General features: G+C 49.5%; 1 protein-coding gene across 6 annotated transcripts in view; it reads right to left on the reverse strand.

Moving 5' to 3' along the window:
* The window catches only part of RAB3IL1 (RAB3A interacting protein like 1), a 33,958-nt gene extending 15,131 nt beyond the window's left edge, over positions 1-18,827 (reverse strand). For 2 of the 6 annotated variants that reach the window (XM_074954664.1, XM_074954663.1), the window contains exons 1-2: positions 18,418-18,826; positions 263-512 (exon numbers count right to left, since the gene is read on the reverse strand). In XM_074954664.1, the coding sequence (XP_074810765.1) occupies positions 263-512; positions 18,418-18,578 (411 nt within the window). In that variant the 5' untranslated portion in view covers positions 18,579-18,826. Of the gene's footprint in view, positions 1-262; positions 513-13,461; positions 13,564-18,417 lie in introns of those variants that run through there. The other 4 variants (XM_074954667.1, XM_074954665.1, XM_074954666.1 and 1 more) reach the window with 3 other exon arrangements.
* Positions 18,828-19,261: the final 434 nt, after the last annotated feature.

Below are 19,261 nucleotides of genomic sequence, written 5' to 3' on the forward strand. Positions count from 1 at the left end.
CCCGCTCTGCACACACTGACGCTACCCCTCCCCCTGCCCCACATCTGTGCAGATTCCAGCCCCACCTTCCCCACTCACCCCCAACCACTCCAGACGCTCACGCTGGGCTCATTGTTAGTACCCTAACAGGGTGTGCTCCCACCTTCCAGCCCATGGAAACTCCCGCTCCGTCTACCCTTTTCACCTTCAATTCCCGGTCTGTGCCCCCGCCCCATGGTGTGCTTGTCCCCCCCCATATACACACCCGCGCCCAAGCCTTTACCTTCTGGGCTCTGTGGAGCTCCTCCTTCAGGAACTCGGATCCCTTCTCACGGATCTCCACCGAGGAGCTGCGCAGGCGGGAGACATTGAGCTGCGCTGTGGATTGGTCGTCGTCTCCCCCACCTGCCTCCCTGCAGCGAGGTTCCAACTGTGGCAGCTCCTTCCCACCGCTGGATGATGCCAGCGGCTTCCACTGTCCCACCGCCGGTTGCTTCTGGAGCTGCTGGCTGCCTTCCTTGAACGGGGCCTGGCTGGGGGACGCAAGCATGTGAAACATGAGCCAAGGGTCAGAGATCCAGGGTGTGGATAGCACCAGGATCCAAGCACCTTATGATCTCATCATTTAAGGGGTTCTCCATAGAAAGCTCTCCCAGATCTCATCATTTAAGGGGTTCTCCATAGAAAGCTCTCCCCCCAGTGGAAATGAGCCTTCGGCTAATGGCCAGCACTGAGAGGGACTGCGATACCCAGGGAATGATAATGCTGCAGGAAGAGTGTATAGGTCTCAGGAGTGTGGAAGGGTGAGGGGGTGACATGGGGTGGATGTGCTACTTGAGACCAGAACACAGAGCAGGCTAATCCACAGCTCAGGTTATAAGATCACTGCAGAGTTGAGGGGTCTCCAACAGCATTTGCAGGCCAGCTGGATCGTGTCATGCTGGTGTCTCGCCCCGCTGAGCGCATGGCTCTTCCCCTGGCTTGGTGATCCACAAAGGAGATCGACAGTACTGGGCAGACCAGGGCAGCACACATATCTGGCCTGCTGCCCTACGGGAACAGGACAGCCATGCAAGATGTTAATTGCAGACAGGTCGAAGGGCTGAGAGGGCGTTAACGGCAGGGGTCAGCCTCATCCCAAAACAGCCAAGGGACTGCTGGGGCTCCATTCTTAAGGGACCTGTAGCTCAGGGGCTAATCCACCACTCCAGAAACTGAATCCAGCTCTCTAGAGGTAAGATCAGGAAGGGGAGGCAACTCACAGGCTTCATCTCTCACCATTCCTATTACAGGTGCCCTGGCATTTGGGGAAGAAGCACAGACTCCCACAGTGCCAGAGTCTCTCTAAAGAGTGTTGAGGGATAACGCAAGGGGCATCAGGCAGGATTAGCTCAGAGGAGCTGCTTTTGCTCTGTGGGTGGCAGCGCTGGGTTCGCTCTCCCTCGATGAAGGGCCTTCTAGGAAGGGAAAACCCTAAACAAGCCACTTCCTCCCATTCAGCTCTTCGAACAAGGACCGGGACAGAATCACCAGGGCACACACTGGGTCCAGGAGCCCATTATAAGGACCAGGTTATTGTCAAAGGGAGATTAGGGTTAATGCAAGGGAAGGGATGGCAGAGAGGCCACCCCACCCTCTGTATCTGTGCTGTCACACTGCCCTCAGCTGGCACCCCGCCAGGGAGAACTGAACAGCCCAGGGAGAGATCACAGTTCCTTGGGAGGAATAAAAGCAGAGATGCCATTTAGAGGGGGGGCTCCTCCCCTACCCCAAGTTTCGTACAGGAGATGAGCTCCCATGCAGAGCTCTTAAGGGCAGCACAGCCGGAGTGTGGAATGTGAGTTCTGCAGAGGAGACCTGCTGCTCCAAGCTTGTGGCCCTGGGGCAGGCAGTCAGTATTTTGTTTACAAACAGAGGCAGGGTGATTAAGATAAGAAAGGGCTGGTAATTAAATTAAGGATCTGGAAGTCATTAGATGGGCCTGTAAAACAGAAATCCCTCTGCAGGGGGTGGCGGGTGTTGCAGGGGATGCAGAAGAAATACAGCCAAGCCTTCTGAGCCAAGGTTACATTCAGAAAAGTGGGAGACTTGGGGGGCGCACGTGAAAAGAAGGGGCCAAAACCCAGGGAAGGGACAGCCATGGTATAGAGAAGTTCCCACTCTACCTGTGGTACTTATGTGGCCCCATTACCATAGTATCTGAGCGCCTCACAATGTCTACCCTATTTCTCCTCACAGCCCTTCAGTGAGGCAGAGCCATGCTGTTATCCCCATTGTACAGATGGGGCACTGAGGCACAGAGAGACTAGAGGCTAGATTTTCAAAGGTATTTAGGCACCTAGTGGGATTTTCAAAAGCGCCTAGAAGGTTAAGTGCTTTGTAAATCCCATTAAATGCCTAGCTGCATCTTTGGATGCCTAAAAACCTTTGAAACTCTGTCCCTAAGGCATACAGGAAGTCCATGGGTGAAATAGAACCCAGGTCTCTCAGGGCTAGTTCCTTATCCACTGGACCAGCCTCTCTCTCCGCTAAATGCTGCAAAAAAAAAAAAAAAAAGAAAAAAAAAAAAAAAAGGAGGACTCTGATAGATGGGAGCAAAATCAAGAAGGCCAGTTCTCTGAGACTCCAGCAAACGGTCCGAGGCAATTGGGAAAAATATCATGGTTGACAGCATGAAAAGCAGCACAGAGGGCAGGAAGGATGAAGAAAGAAAAAGGGAGAATAAGAGTCAGATGAGAGAAGATCGCTTAAGCCCCAAGGGGTGGCAGGTTCTGGCCCAGGCTAGGTTGTAGAGCACTGGCTGCTGTGCAATTTTACATTTTCATTGAAAATCATTTTATCATTTTTTGTTCCGAGTTTGAGAAAAGGAAGGAATGAGAAACTGCCGTATGAGTAGCAGATGCGTTTATGCCTCAAATTCTTAGGGTTTCAGCTATATCCAGGCCAATTCCAGAACAAAGAACAGAAATTGCATCCAAAGAGTCCATAGAGTCGACGATTATTGTCATGATTTGCATTATTCACTGGGCACCATCTGTGTGCTCAGCAGAATATGCCAGGAAATGTAGTCCCTGAGTCAATGTGTATAAAATGTGTGGCCCTGGATAAGATGGCTCAGATATTTAAGTATGAAGTGTATAGTTACTGAGCATCCGATGAAGTCAGCTGTAGCTCACGAAAGCTTATGTTCAAATAAATTGGTTAGTCTCTAAAGTGCCACAAGTCCTCCTTTTATTTTAATATCTATGAGTTAAGATGCTGACTGCAACAGAAGTTTTACTTGATTAAGGACTAGAAGATTTCACCCTCCAACTTTCTTTCAAGAGGAAGAGCTGCCCAGAACTCCTCTGCCTGTTTATTTTTCTTTCCTGCCTGCAGTAGCCCTGATAGACCTCAGAATTCTCAAATTTTTTCTCAAACTTTAAAATGTGGCATTTTCTTGGTGTTTAGTTTTAAATATTCTCCTGTGAAAACTGCAACGTAATCAATGTAGTGTTGTGCTTAAGAGCCTTCTGGAAAGTAACTAGCCTTTAAACTGAAATCACAGAGTCGCCAACTCTCATGATTTTGTCATGAGTCTCATGATAATTATTGTTTTCCTTAAAGCCCCAAATGCTGGAATCAAGTGGATATGTGATGATTTCAGCCTTCATTCTTAAAAAAAAAAAAAAAAAAAAAGAAGTTTCAAGCCCTAGGGGCTGTGGAGAAAGCTTAAAAATGTGACCCCAGTGCACCCTAAAGGCTTGAAAAGTGGAAGGCAAAGAAAAAGAACACCAAATCTATTATTTTTACATAATCTCATGAGTTTAAAGCCAATCTCGTGATTTTTGGTGATCCTAATTCATGATTTTTGAATGTATGTGGTTGGCAATACTGTGAAAGTGACTTGAAAGTGTCAGTTTCATTCCTGTTTAAAGTCAGTTTCTAGTCTATTATCTGTAGTGGGGAAACACCCCTAGAGCCCCAGGCAGGTGCAGTATAAACTCACGGGGCCTTGCCCCAATAGGATGTTTCCAAATGTTAAATGATCTATTCCAAGCTTGGCAAACTGCTAAAAAGTGATAGAAAGTCATCTAGACTTTTCTACAATTGTTGTATTCAATAGTTCGTAACAAACTAAGAATATACATTAAATTTTTAAACCTAACCAGTGTCCCTTAAGTGACTTGACACAAGATGTCAGAACATGTTAGTATGAGAGCTGAGTGGGTCTAATATTTATTTAATTTTCTTTCTTTATATAGGAATTAGATACAGTGCTCCTGTAAGTTATTTCTAAGTTACTATCTGCAAAACAACTCGAGTCTTCAGGTGCCTACGTAGTCCCTGGAATCACGCTTAAAGTTGCCCGCCCCCCACCAAAATCTGAAGTGACGCTCGTGAATAAAAGCCTCCGTTATTCACAGCAAGGGAATTTTCCAAACCCAGACTCAGCCCAGCTGAACCCTTTGGGAAACAGAGATTGGAAAGAGAAGCTGTGTGTATTAGCAAGTCATGAACCACCAGGGCCCGAGGGTGAGATACACTAAGGCAAAGTTCCCAACTAAGACACAATGCAGGTTGCTTTAAAATGACATGAGCAATGCGTCCTTACAAGGGGAAAGACGGTCCTGTGATTGGAGACTGGGCTGGGAGTCTGAGGATCTAATCCCAGCCCCATCCCTGATTTACTGAGTGGCTTTGGGCAAGTCACTTCACCCCTTCGTGCCTCAGTTTCCCTATCTTTAAAATGCAGGTAATTTACACCTCTAGCTGACATGGGTGTTGCAAAGATAATTAACTCATTCATGTCTGTACAGCACTTTGAGAATACTATGTATAAGCGCTAAATTACAGTCCCGGATACATTTTTATATGAAATAAGACCCCACAAGAGAGAGTTGTGGTCTCTTTTCAAAGCCTTGGCCTCTATTTTTAAGGTCTCACCTGCAAGATCCACATGTTCATGGAGTGAACTGCACAGAGCTCCCATTACCTCACTCTGAGGGACAAAGAACAAAGCTGACAACAGCAGGACTCAGTCCTGTGACTCCAGGGAGCCCTGGTGTTTGTGAAATGGCCTCTGCCCCGCCCCCAAACCCAGCACCATGATCCAGGATTTCTGACGGACATAATTTAAGTGAGACACCAGCAGGTCTGTGTGGTATACAAGCAAATACACAGTGGGCCTAAAGTTAAGGGCATTGGCTCCCACCTGATCCAAAATTTCATTGTGGCAAGTGAACCCTCACCCCCTTTCACCGCAAACCCGCATTTCCCACACACACACAGCAACCACCCCCGACTGAGGAGGAGCAGGCTCTATTTTTAACCAAATATTTACCACCCTCAGTCCAGTGCATTCCCATTGAGCAGATACGGGGTCCCTATTTGTCTTCTTTATTGGTTTCAGAGGCTGGCACGTACATCCACAGCAGAAACGGGGCCCGGATGCCAAGTTGAGCTCCTGCTGAAGAGACACCTCCAGGAGGCTCCTCTCTGAGGCTCAGCGGCTTTTTGTCAGGAGCTTGCCTCGGGCTCCAGAGGCAATATCCTTGTTTAGCTTCTGAGCTGGTGGGGGAAGAGGGGCTCTGGCAGCAGGGGATGTGCGGAGTTGGGGATTCCCAAGGGACTTGGATAGGGGTGACTCCAGTGTTGCCAGGGGAAGGCGAGGGAAATGCTCCAGCAGGGTCAGAACCCAGCTGTCGGGAGACGTCAGTGTGTGGCGAGAGTCCTTGGGGAGCTGGGGAAGGTGCACAGCTCTAAAGGGGAACCCGTCAGGGATCTCCAACAGGGAAAGCTGCAATCCACCAATGCTGTCAGACAATATGGCCACAGATACAATGTGCCATCAGAAGTCAAGATGGCTTCCAGGGGCACTGACGCAGCCAACCCCGGGGTCAATCAATAATCGTCAGTAGCCCCTTGTGGAGGCTTTGTCCTCCTCAGAGCCGGACGTGGGTAATAATCTGTGGATGAAGGGAAAGCAGTGGATGTATTGTTTCTTGACTTTAGCAAAGCTTTTGACACTGTCTCCCACAGTATTCTTGTCAGCAAGTTAAAGAAGTATGGGCTGGATGAATGTACTATAAGGTGGGTAGAAAGTTGGCTAGATTGTCGGGCTCAACGGGTAGTGATCAATGGCTCCATGTCTAGTTGGCAGCCGGTGTCAAGTGGAGTGCCCCAGGGGTCGGTCCTGGGGCCGGTTTTGTTCAATATCTTCATAAATGATCTGGAGGATGGTGTGGATTGCACTCTTAGCAAATTTGCGCATGATACTAAACTGGGAGGAGTGGTAGATACGTTGGAGGGCAGAGATAGGATACAGAGGGACCTAGACAAATTGGAGGATTGGGCCAAAAGAAATCTGATGAGGTTCAATAAGGATAAATGCAGGGTCCTGCACTTAGGACGGAAGAACCCAATGCACAGCTACAGACTAGGGACCGAATGGCTAGGCAGCAGTTCTGCGGAAAAGGACCTAGGGGTTACAGTGGACGAGAAGCTGGATATGAGTCAGCAGTGTGCCCTTGTTGCCAAGAAGGCCAATGCCATTTTGGGATGTATAAGTAGGGGCATAGTGAGCAGATCGAGGGACGTGATCGTTCCTCTCTATTCGACATTGGTGAGGCCTCATCTGGAGTACTGTGTCCAGTTTTGGGCCCCACACTACAAGAAGGATGTGGATAAATTGGAGAGAGTCCAGCGGAGGGCAACAAAAATGATTAGGGGTCTGGAACACATGACTTATGAGGAGAGGCTGAGGGAACTGGGATTGTTTAGTCTGCAGAAGAGAAGAATGAAGGGGAATTTGATAGCTGCTTTCAACTACCTGAGAGGTGGTTCCAAAGAGGATGGTTCTAGACTATTCTCAGTGGTAGAAGAGGACAGGACAAGGAGTAATGGTCTCAAGTTGCAGTGGGGGAGGTTTAGGTTGGATATTAGGAAAAACTTTTTCACTAGGAGGGTGGTGAAACACTGGAATGCGTTACCTAGGGAGGTGGTAGAATCTCCTTCCTTAGAAGTTTTTAAGGTCAGGCTTGACAAAGCCCTGGCTGGGATGACTTAATTGGGGATTGGTCCTGCTTTGAGCAGGGGGTTGGACTAGATGACCTCCTGAGGTCCCTTCCAACCCTGATATTCTATGATTCTATGATTCTATGAATATCAACCTCACATTTGATCGGTGCTCTGCTGTGCCAGTCCACGGCTGTTCATCATGGAAGGGGGCAACAGAGGTGAGGATAATGGGGAGGTGGAGTAGCCTAGGGGTGGATTTGGAGCAGGATCCAAATGCAAAAGCCAAAAGGAAGGTAAAGAGACAAAGCAAAATCAGGAGAGAGAATAAAGAGAAGACAGAAAAGGAGAGAGGCAGAGAGAAGGGAAAAGGTCAGATGAGACGAGGCCCAACAGATCACAATTGCTCTAGAATAGAAGACAGCAAAGGACAAGCAGCAGCCAATGCAATTCAGAGACCCTGGTTAAAAGAGGAGAGGTGTGGTGCAGGGAAACGGGGCGTAGAGTGGGAGGAAAAGATAAGAGCAGCAACTAATCCAAAAGCACAGGGAATGAGTGCTGCTGGCGGTTAAAGGTGTATTGCACAGGGCCTGCGCCATTGACTTCTAAAGGAGCAGGATTGAGCCCACAGAAGCTTCTTTACTGGGGAGAACGGGAAGGGCATTAATAAATGAGGAGGAGGCTAAAATGAATGATTAAAACCAAAAGGCTGAGAAGCCAAATTCCTCTTTAAAAATTTGCATTAAGGAAGAAAACCAGGAGAAAGAGGTTAGGCTGATTAGGCTGTGATGAAGATCCTATGGTGATTACTGTTTATATAGTACCATGGGACTGATCCAAAGCTTCCTAAAGTGCACAGAAAGACTCTCAGTGACTTCAGTAGGCATTGGATCCAGGCCCAAGTGAGCTAGGTTCTTCACATGCAGGTTTGAAGACAAGATCCCAGCTCTCAATTGTTGGTAAGAAGCAGATAAATAATTGGTAGGCGGGGGCAGGGGGTGACAGGGAAGAGGTGCAGAATGTATCAGGACAGTTTGTATGGATGACATGAATTCCAGGGTGCTAACAGAACAAGATAACAACTGGAAATTATATTTGAGAAATCATGGGAGAACTGGGAGAGATACCATAGAATTGGATGGGGAAGCAAATGTGGTACCGATCTTCTAAAAAGTAAGAAAGTGTGATCCTGGTAATTGCTATCTGATAAATCCAGCCCATGCGCCATATAAAATAACACAAAAAATACGCAAAGAAAGAAGTCTTTACGCATAATGGGAATGGGTTATGGGAATGGGTTATTAAGAACAAATCATTCCAAGCAAACTGGATGGCACTTTTGATTGAATTACAAAACCAGGAGGAAGGCAGAATGTATAGCTGGGCTTTAGCAAAGCATTTGATGAGAATGTCACACAAAACGTTACAAGGCAGATCTCATTCCAGTTGGCTTGAACAGCAAAGTGCTGTCACATGGGTTGAATGAAAAGTGGCTGAAGGACCATAAACAAGGTGTAGTGAATGATAAATGGCAGCTTGGCAAGAGGGATTGGTGTCCAGAGGAACATTACACAGATCGGCATGTGGGGCACGATTTTACTGAACAACCTCATTAACGCTCTGGAAGGGGAGGGAAGCCGCCCACTAATTTAACGTGCAGATTATACTAAATTGGGAAGTGCTGAAAACAGCAGCAAGTGAAGAAGCGTGTGGGGAAAGAACGGGCAAGAAATTAAATGAGCTTCTGCCAGAAAAAATGAAAGCTAATACTACGGAGCAAAAGTAATCCACACAGAGATACCTCAACGGGTCGGAGGCACTAGGGAAGCAGCAACACACCTGCTCCAAAGCCCACTGAAGTCGACAAGACTCTTTCCATTGCAAACTCATAGCAAACTCCAACCTAGAGAGAAGTGCACAATGCGATGCAAGCAAAAATAGGCAACTACAGTCTGGGAGTGCACAAATAGAAATATTGCATGACCAACCAGCAAGGTGACGGTTCTCCCTACATTGTGCTGGCAGGACCACACCAAGTCTATATTATATTCAGCTCTGAGCTGCTCATATCCCATGTTGGCAAATCAGAGAGTACTCGGAAGACAGCAAGAGAAATAATTAATGATTTGGCTGCATTAATGTATAAGAGAAGATTAGCAAACATAAATATGTATAATTTGCCTTAATAATGACAAGGAAAATGGGATTAAGAGTCTTTGAAGGGTATAAACACCAAGGAAGGAATTAGTCAGGGTGATCTAACAGGGTATGACTAGGAGGAAAGGGATGAAGCTAATCAAAGGAACATTTAAACTGTATGAGACAAACCCACCGCAGCATACCGCTGTAGAAATCAATGGAGCTGCACCAAAGATAAATATGGCACAAAGCAGGAAAGGGAGAGAGGGAGGACTATTCTGCTATTAACATCTCCTGTAAATGATGGGGTGGAATTCAAAAATTTTAAATTAGATTGGATAGAGTCCAGAAGAATATATTGCCAGAACAATCCTTCACCAGCCAGGAAATGAACTAGAGGGGACCTAATAGGTCTTTTCATGTAAGCCTCCTCCTTTGCTTTTCTTTGTTTCTCCTTTTCATAGGATGGTGGAAAAGCTAATTCAGAGACAAATCAGGCGAGGGAAGAATTACAAGGGAAGCAGCAAGTAACAACGGTGGTCCTAACGGTGATTCACTTAATGTGTTCCCAGTGACAGCTATATGAGGGACACCTTAGCTTAGAGGTGAGCAATCAACATGGGTATTTTTTTTTTAGTAACCCACTAGACAACAGCTACATCCAGATACTCTGCAGCTAATGGTACAAGAAAGGTTGTCTGGCATTGTTCTATGGACAGGATACCACACTTGTAGAATCATGTTAGGGAACTAAGTTCCAGCCCAGGTCATAGCAAGCCCTGTGGTGCCATGTTTCACCAGGGGTCTCAGAGTTCCTTACCAACTTTAACTAAATAACCCTCACACCATCCCTGAGGGGTAGGTATTATAGCCCCCATGCTACAGACAGGGAGACTGAGGCACAGAGAGGGTAACTGGCTTCCTCCAAGTCACACAGTGACTCAGTGGCAAAGCAAGGACTAGGACACAAAGCACCCGAGTACCAGAGCCTATTTGCTAACTACCAGGCTGTTGCTGTATTAACAACCACATCTAGCGGCCACGTCATGATTTGTCTCAGGGGGTATCACAGGAGGGTAAGAACCCAGGTCTTGTGATTCCCGGTCTTGAGCTCTGACTGCTAAGCCACGCTGCCTCCCTTGCACTTTATACCTACACACGACTCCCAAGCAACAATTCCAGCGATGCAATGCCAGGGTGCAGAGCTCTAGGCTCTAGCTTCCAGCCCCAGGCCTGCTAGTCTGGATAGCACAGGGCTGACTATCCAGGAATAGGGGGCAGACTTTGTGACCAGTCAGCACCCCGGCTCCCCTACAAGCAATTTGGACAGGTGTTAAACAAAGGAAACATGAGTCTCTCCTCTGAGGGCAGGTGCCACATTGCCCATGGGCCAACGATGAGAAGGGATTGGGAGAACCCCTCCCTACCTAGCCTGCAAAGCAGGGAATGAACAAACCAGTGTCATGATGGACATCTTTAGTCCTGCCTACACTATAATTACATTGCTGAGGAACCCTGCAATCCCCTAACTCAGTTTGACCCTAGCTCCACTGCAAGAAGGATCAGTACGCTCCCCATGTCGTGGGACAACCCTGCTGTAACTAGTCCCCCAGCACAGCCATTGCTACAGTGTAGACGGGATCGTGAAGTACCCAGGCGACTCGGCAGTCAAGCCTTGATCTATATTGCCCTGATGGGGCTTTGAAACCAACATTTCACTGAGACCGAGAAGGTGATGGAGGTTCAGTCCTTTTGCTGTTGCTATTGTCAGTCTGGCTGGAGCCTATGCTCTGCAGGATGGTGGGGGGTGTTCTGAAGGCTCTTCTCAATAGGAAATACTAGCTAGAAACTTTTTTTTTTGTTGGATTATATAGCAAAAAAGAGAAAAATGTGCAGGATCCACACTTTTTCCAGCAGGCCCCACTCGTTTCCTGTGGCGCTGATCTGACAGTTATTTCCTGTACGAACTGCCTGCGCGTCTCTCTGGCTAAACTCTGCATTTGAGTTCACAAGGGGATCCTGGCTCTTCTATTCTGATCGCCTGCCACGGAGCAGCCTGAAATCCACACATGGAGAGACAGCAGGAAGCAGGATTCACTGTGCGGTTTGAAAGTAGAGTGCTGTCCATACTGATTTAGCACTGTGCAGCCAACCAGTCTCCACGTACATCCTCGACACACACCTGCCTCACCGGACTTGCTCAGGCACTCAGTAACACAGCTCTGAAAGGCATATGCCCTGCCACAACAATAGGTGCTATACTGTAGCATGCAGTTCATCTTTCTCATGTTTGCTTTACAGGCAGCAAAGAGCCGGGAAGCAGGCCGGGGTGTTCGGTATACGCCGATAGTTAAGTAGCATGCAGTATTTCTATATGCAAGATGCTACACATAAATATAGTCTATTGGCACTTTATTGTGGTACATTGCCTTATTCAAAGTTTATACACACACTCCACACACACTTTAGAAGAGATCAGACCTTGAAAAATTCAACCCACGTGCTGACAGTGATTAGAAACTCAAAACCAGTGGTTAGATTGGAAACACTTGGGCAACCTGAACTAGAACTGTTCCTGCAGATGTTACTATTAGCGATGGTGTAGTTTTAATTGCTTGGAAGCTGTAAAGTCCCCCATATTTTACCCTTTCCAGGGCAAGCGTACTACACACACACGCCACATTAACTTGCCCAGAGGCCATGAGCGAACAATGCAGTGTCTGTAGATCACACTTTAAAAAACAAAAACAAAACCAGGGGCAGTTTTCATATTAGGAAACTATTTCCTCGTTAGGTGCCCAATCCTGCTCCCACTGGAGTCAGTGGAAATGCTGACAGTGACTTCAGCGGGATTCAGAATCGGATGACTCTTCTCCCCACCATCTCATCTCCTTTTCTCATCACCATTAACTCTCTCTGAACCCTTCAGCGTTAACCCTGTCTCTTTGCCCTTTAGCGCTCTCTCTCCCCCACGTTTCTCTTTATTCCTGTGGCCCATCAGTTTCTCATCTCTCTTGTCCCTCACGTTCTTCTGTTCACACTGGTAGCTTTCCCCTGCTTTGTGGATTTTGCCTTGCCCCTTTCCCAGCCTCTCACGCAGAGACATCACTGTGCAGCTAAAGAGCAGTTTCTGAGGGAGAAAATAATCTCTAGTGCATAAACACGGTTTCCACGTGGAAGAAGAAGAAACTACAGAGGGCATATCTCTCTCCGTGCTGCCTGCACAACTCATTTTGACACGCTGGCTGCTCCTTGGGGCCCGGGGCACAGTCGAAGGTAGCAGTGACCTCAGGAGAATGCAGCCTCCTGGATTTGAGGTTCTAGAAACTTTATGAACACTGCAGAAACTAAGGTCAGGTCACCCCCTGCTCCTCCTCTGCTGTTCTAACATGCTCCCTACTTTGGGTCTGAACAGATCTAAACCCTTACAGACTCCAAGGGAAACAGACCCCCTTCCCACACAATCAAAGGTCTCTGCCATCCATCCATCTCTCTTTGCACACGCACACAGACAGGGGATGGGATAGATAACACAGGAAAGTGGGTCCCTGGGATCACAGTCCCAGGGACAAGAAGTTGGGGGGAGTAAGAAGCCTCCTTCCTTCCTTCCCTAAAGGCAGGCTGTCCCCAGAAGGGATCGCACAACCCCACAGCGCTCCCATTCAAGCACTGACGGAGCCATAACCAGCTGCTCCGGAACAGACCCTGAGCATTCATTCAGCACCAACATCCAAACTCTGAGCCAAAGGACCAGCGCTAGTGACGCAGAGCCAGGCACCCAACAACCCCATCGGGGTGTTTCTCCCCCCGCACCTGCCCAGGGCCGTTCGCTCGTCCTCAGAGACTTTCCGCTCCTCCTTTTCAGACCTTTTGCAAGTTTCACTCCTTCCCACCGGCTAGGAGGGAAAGGTGACCGCTGAGCGCTCCACCCCCCTAGCCTGGGGCCCCCACAGCAGAGCGCCCTTTGGAGCAGGGCTGGGGCGCTGGAACAATTTGCACAGTGGGGGTGTGGAGAGCCATTGAACCAAACTGTAAACCCTGCATGGGATGGAAACCGCTTCCAGCCAGGGGGTGCGGCACCTCCAGATCCAGCACGTATGAGCAGGGACCAGGAGCACCCAGGGGTGCACGCCCCAGAGAGAGCCGCAGGGGGAGCAGGAGGCCACCACAGGCTCAGGGAGAGGCATCTCCGGTGCGGGTCCCACTGCGGCCAGAGGGGACAAGCCGCACCCCGGACGCGCTCGGGGGAGGGGGGCTCCGTTCCCCCGCTCCCCTCCCGAGAAAGAGGAGGCCGGGGCGCAGGAAAGTTTTGTAGGCGGGGAGGGAGGCAGCCGGCTCCAGACCTACCCGCTCCACATGCTGGCTCCGGCCCCTGCCCCGCGGCCCGCGGCCCCTCACGCCGGGTGCGCTGCTGCAGCCATCCCTGCGCCGGGCTGGGGGCCAGCGGCGACGGCCCGGCCCCGCGCTGCAGCCGGGCGCTGCGGCAATCCCGGGAACCCCAGCCCGCCGCGCGCCGCCGCTCCAGCCTGGCTCCGCCGCCGGGGGGTGGCGGGGAGGGGATTGGAGGTCACATGACCTCTGGGCGGCTCCAATTGCAGCGTGCACGTCCCCCTCCCCGAGCCTCATGTGACTGAGAATTCAGCCGCGAGCCCGGGGCTCTCCGCCAGGCTCGCCTGTCATCCGCGCGCCGGGCATCCTGCAGCTCCGCTGCACAGACACTGACGGTGCATTCAGCGCAGTCACACACACGCTGCATCGCAGGGACCCCCAGTGTCAAAAATCACTGCAACAGTCGTGCCTGGAGACTGAGATCTGCCCGTGGAAGATGGAGGAGAAAGATCCCTGCGCCCCAATTGTATGGGCTGGCTTCAAAATTCAGCAGGAAGGGTCTCTGCTCTCCCTTCCTTGCACCCAGCACAGACGCTGACAGCGCAGGTTGTTTCCTCGGGCTCCCTGGAGAGAAGGATGCTAATGAGGAGGATCAATGGGGAGGCCTGGCTGACAGCATCCTGGGCATTTTGAGTTCATCCAGAGGTGCTGGGGGTGCTACTGCACCCCCTGGCTTGAAGCGGTTTCCGTCCTACACAGGGTTTACAGTTTGGTTCAATGGCTCTCAGCACCCCCGCTATACAAATTGCTCCAGCACCCCTGGCTTCATCTGTGTGCTCTGGGGTAAACCATGAGACTGAATAATGCTGATGCTATGTTCAGGCAAATGCAAATGGCAAGCATTAAAGCAGAATTGTGTGGGTCTTTCCCCCCCACCCCAGTTTAGGACTCAGTTCTGTGGCTAATCTGTGCATGACACCTCCATTGACCTCAGTGTATTATGCAAGGAAAGCATCTGCCCATAACTGCAGGATGATAATTACATTATAGAGTTACTGTATTTCTTAATATCTCAGGTTTCTCTACACCCATTGTAAGGGCCGAATTGGACAGTTTAGTAGCCCAAGAATCTAGTCTACACAGTCTACACTTTCCAGACCTAGAGATGTGACCCCCCGAAGGGTCAGTCCAGCTCCTCCTCCCTGAGCTGAATTCCATGGAGTTTAGTGTCTTTAAGAGGAAACTTTAAACACCAAGAGCTTGTCTGGGTTGGATGGACAGTCAAAGCCCTGTGGTGTAGCTGATTCCCCTTACAGGCCAACAGCAGACTTTGTACTCAGGGTCCTTCAGCACTAAAAGCATGAGCGAATGCTTGAGCAAAAGGACTATTAGGCGGTCTCTCTGTCTGGCTGTGGTACTTATATGACCCCCAACACCGTAGCAAAGGAGCACCTCACCATCTTTAATATATTTATCCTCACAACACCACTGTGAGTTAGTGTAGTGTTGTTATCACCATCGTACAGATGGGGAACTGAAGTACAGAGGCTATGTCTACATGGCAAAACAAAACAGCAATCGAGACTCTCAGACTTGGGCTCACACTACTGGAGCTAAAATAGCTGTGTGGCCATTCCAGCTGGGAAACCCACCCCTCCCCACCCGGGCCTCAGAGTCCAGGCCCAAGCGTCTACACCAGGGGTTCTCAAACTGGGGGTCGGGACCCCTCAGGGGGTCACGAGGTTATTACATGAGGGGTCGCGAGCTGTCAGCCTCCACCCCAAACCCCGCTTTGCCTCCAGCATTTATAATGGTATTAAATACGTAAAAAAGTGTTTTTAATATATAAAGGGGGTTGCACACAGAGGCTTGCTCTGTGAAAGGCGTCACCAGTTCAAAAGTTTGAGAACCACTGGTCTACATGGCTGTTTTTAGCACCCTCACGCAAGCTTTGTGAGCTCAAGTCTGCAGACTCAAGCTCTGAGACTCACTGCCAGAGGTGGTTTTGTTTTGTTTTTTGGGGGGGAGGGTTGTGCCACATACAGATCCCCAGAAAGATTATGTGACTTGCCCTAACTCATACAGGATGCCTGTGGCACAGCAGAAATTGATTCCAGCTCTCCCACAGCCCAGGATAATGCTCCAACCATTAGGCCATCCTTCCTCCCAGTGGCTGGTGATTATGTACTGTAGCTCACTCAGGGAGGGAGGTGTAACACACAGATCAGTAGGTGATACTGGCACTGTTGTAAGCAGGAGGTAGGTGATTCATGTCCTTGATCAAATTTCCCACTATTGTTGCATTGGGTGCTACCCTCCCATCCCAGTGGGGACTGAAACATTTCTGCTTGCCTAAAGGCCTGTTCCTGCAGTCCTCACTTAGGCAGAATTACCATGCACCCTATGACATGGCAAGGTGAAGAGGGAATCAGGGTTTATGTTTATGCCACTATAAGTGGGTCGGCTCCTACAAGCCTGTGAAGCCAGTATTTGTATTTAAAGTCTGGAAGATTATTTAAATTTTGTTTCAATTAAGTTGTTGCCTAGGCACTACAAGCAACATCACTGTATATATACACATTATAAAGTGTATTACAACCAAATTCGGGGCCCCATTGTGCTACACACTGTACAAACACATAGCAAAAGGCAAGCCCTACTACGAAAAGCTTGCAATTTGAATAGACAAGACACACAGGCAGAGCTATCATCCTCATTTTACAGATGGAAAACTGAGGCACAGACAGATTAAGTGTTTTGCCCGAGGTCACACAGGGTCTGTGGCAGAGCCCGGCACTTAATCCAGATCTCCTGAATCCCAGTATAGTGCATTAACCACAACTCCATCATCACTCAAACACCCAAGATAGGTTAGTTAGCTCTGTAGAAACAGATCTGTCCTAAGCTGGAGAAGAGGGCATTGGTTGCCCAGGGGAAGGAGTGCAATGTTGTCAACTCTTGCAATTTTATCATGAGTCTTGCAATATGTGGTGTTTTTCCTAAAGCTCCAGCTGCCGGAATCAAGAGATTTCCATGAGACTCTTGGCTCTCATTTAAAATAATGAGTAAATTCCTAGCCCTGAAACAAAAAAAACTCTTGAAAAGGAAAAGTGAGTGCACCCCATAGGCTCAGAAGACAAGTAGACACCCCCCCCACACACACACGTTTATTATTGTTTTTTAAAAAGAGTGTTTTTAAACCAATCTCCTGATTTTTGGGGTCCTGGCTCGTGATGTCTGAATGTTTGGGGTTGCCATTACTAGGACTAATGAAAGAACAGTGCCTTCTCCTATAGCCAAGGTCTGCAGAAGTTCAGATGGTTCCTGTTCTGCCATGGAAGCAGTTTTGCAAGAGTGGACCCTGCTGCTGGTGAAGGGGCCGAGAGATTAAAATAGCATATGGCTGGGAATTTAAATTGGCACCAGCAAGTGCAACCTCGCCCCTTCCCCCCACCACACGAACACATCACTCCAGCTGGTATCCCCTCCGCCGCCTGCTGAAACAGCTTTCTGATCACAGTGGGAAGTGTGGAATTTAAAGATGTAATAATGTACAGGGATTGGAGAAAAACAGCCAGTGACAGCTGCGTACCAGTATCAACTGGATGGGTCAGAAACGCTAATATAAATTACGCCATGATTTTAAAACCTGTGTGCATTCTGGGGTTACAAAAACCTTTGCTGAGCTAAGTAAGAATTGTTATTGAGCACAACGCCGGTAAGAGGTGGAAAAGGGGTGCAGAAAATCTGATGCTTGTATTCGTATTGCAAGGACAGGTCTGCCTAGGAGAGGGAGCGTCCCAAATGCAGAACTACCTCATGAGAGCGCCAATGGAATGCACTGCTGTTGATGTGCTTGGGCCTCTGCTGGAGACCATGGCCCCAGTTATCAGCTAGTCCATCCTTGTGCTCAGTACATTAACAAGGAAGGTAGGGGGGGAAAGTACCTTTGTGCTCCCTGTATTCTGGGGCACTGCGGGACCAGTTCAGCCCCTGGTGTCAATCAGAGCAGCCACAAGGCTGCTCTAATTTATGTTCTGTCTCCCAAGGTCCCCTACAGGCCATAGGAAACAGAGAACATGCTGCAGTGCTTTCAGACTACCCCTTCCCTTCCCAAGGGTAGTGCATTTTGGCCACCTCTTCCCTCCCACTGTTTTACCTGCTCTTAGTTCCTGTCCCATCTCACCCCAGCATGCCCTTGGGAACCCTCACAGTTCTGCACCAATAGAAGAGTCCCCTTACACAGGGGATATTCCCTAGGGGCTGTCTCCCCCAGCCTTTCCACCCACAAAGCAGCACAAAAGGACCATAGGAGAATCAGCCCCACAGTCCAGCAGCTAATAGCTATGGTATTTGCTGAGGACTAATCTAGAATGTGGCCTGCAATTCACCAAATTAAAATAAAAGAAGAGTCTAACAGAAGTTCTAGAAAATTAGCTCAGTACTAGAGGTGAGTCTCCAGGGAGTTACACACGGATCAGGGGAGAAACTCTGGATCCAAAGGTGTGACAGGATGGCAAGACAGTCAGATGAGCCCTGTAGAATATCACCAAAGGTAGCCCAGCATAGCCCATTCCTTTAGGAGGCCTCTAGACCAGAAAGGAAGAAGAGTATGAAGCATCCCCCAGCACTCCCCACATTTGGACACGCGCTGAAGACCTCCCCAAACTCTTGTATGGTGTAATAGAGGAGGGACAATGGGATCTGGATCAACTGGACTATGGGAAAATACTACAGGTGAAAACAGGCAAACTATTAATGCATGGGCTGTCCTTTGCTACCTCCCTCGTACTCTGCCCCTGCCCCCCATAGCCTATGCCCACCGTCAGCCCCCCTCGAATGCCCTTTCAGCCTGCCCTCAGGCAAGGCCAAGGCACCTAGCCATGGTCAGCTCCACCCCGTCCCTCAGACCTGCCGAGTCCCTTCAGAGTTGGCTCATTACCAGCCTCTTCTCCCCTCACCGTTGCTGCCTACCTCTCCACTGCCGTGGGCTCCCCTTGGCCCCATGGCTCATGCGTGGGGCATTCAGATGTGAGGGCAGAAGCTCTCCAGGTCTCAGCAGCCCCAGCCCCTGTCTCACTCCTGGACGGGTAGCCGAAGGCAGACGGACTGTACACAGTGGTCCCTGTGTCCATTGCCAACTGCAGCTGGTGATGGCGAGCAGTGGGTGAGGGGGGCGATCATGCGGCGAAGCCCCTCACAGGAGTCCATGTCATCCACACGGGAGGGGAGAGGGTGTTGCTCAGTGGGCAGCCCTGGGCCGCTGCATGTTCAGGATCCATTCAGGCCAAGGTCTGGGAGCAGACAGCAGGGCATCACTACGGGCATCATCAACAGTGGCCTGGAAGCCCCCAGCTCTGCCTGTCTCCCCAGCCTAGCAGCAACAGCGGGGGCCACTGTGGCTCTAACCTTTGCTACGTCCAAGAAGCAGCTGGGAGGAGGGGAAAGTATCTTCAGCTCAGCCAGGCAGCCCTTAAACTTACAACTCCATGTAATAATTAACTCCCAGGGGCTGGCTGTCAGAATGAAGGATCCTGGGACTTGGAAGGGAAAATGCTTCTAGCAAAATGGCAAAGACAAGAAGAAAGACACTTGAGGGGGGAAGGAGCATTAGAACAGAACGGGTTCAGAAACACCTCGCTGGGTGTTCTGCCTCCACACAGCCGCTGGTGCTGTCACGGTGCCCCCCAGCTTCCAAGGACGGGCAGCTCCGGATAGAAGCAACAGGACAAACGCTGGAGCCCTAAGCACCCAAACAAGCTGGAGCGTGAGGGTGGGGAACAGCGAGGAATGTACAGCAGAGAGCAAAGATCAACAG

This window comes from Natator depressus, chromosome 6 (genome assembly GCF_965152275.1).
Source record: "Natator depressus isolate rNatDep1 chromosome 6, rNatDep2.hap1, whole genome shotgun sequence".
Lineage (NCBI taxonomy): Eukaryota > Metazoa > Chordata > Testudines > Cheloniidae > Natator > Natator depressus.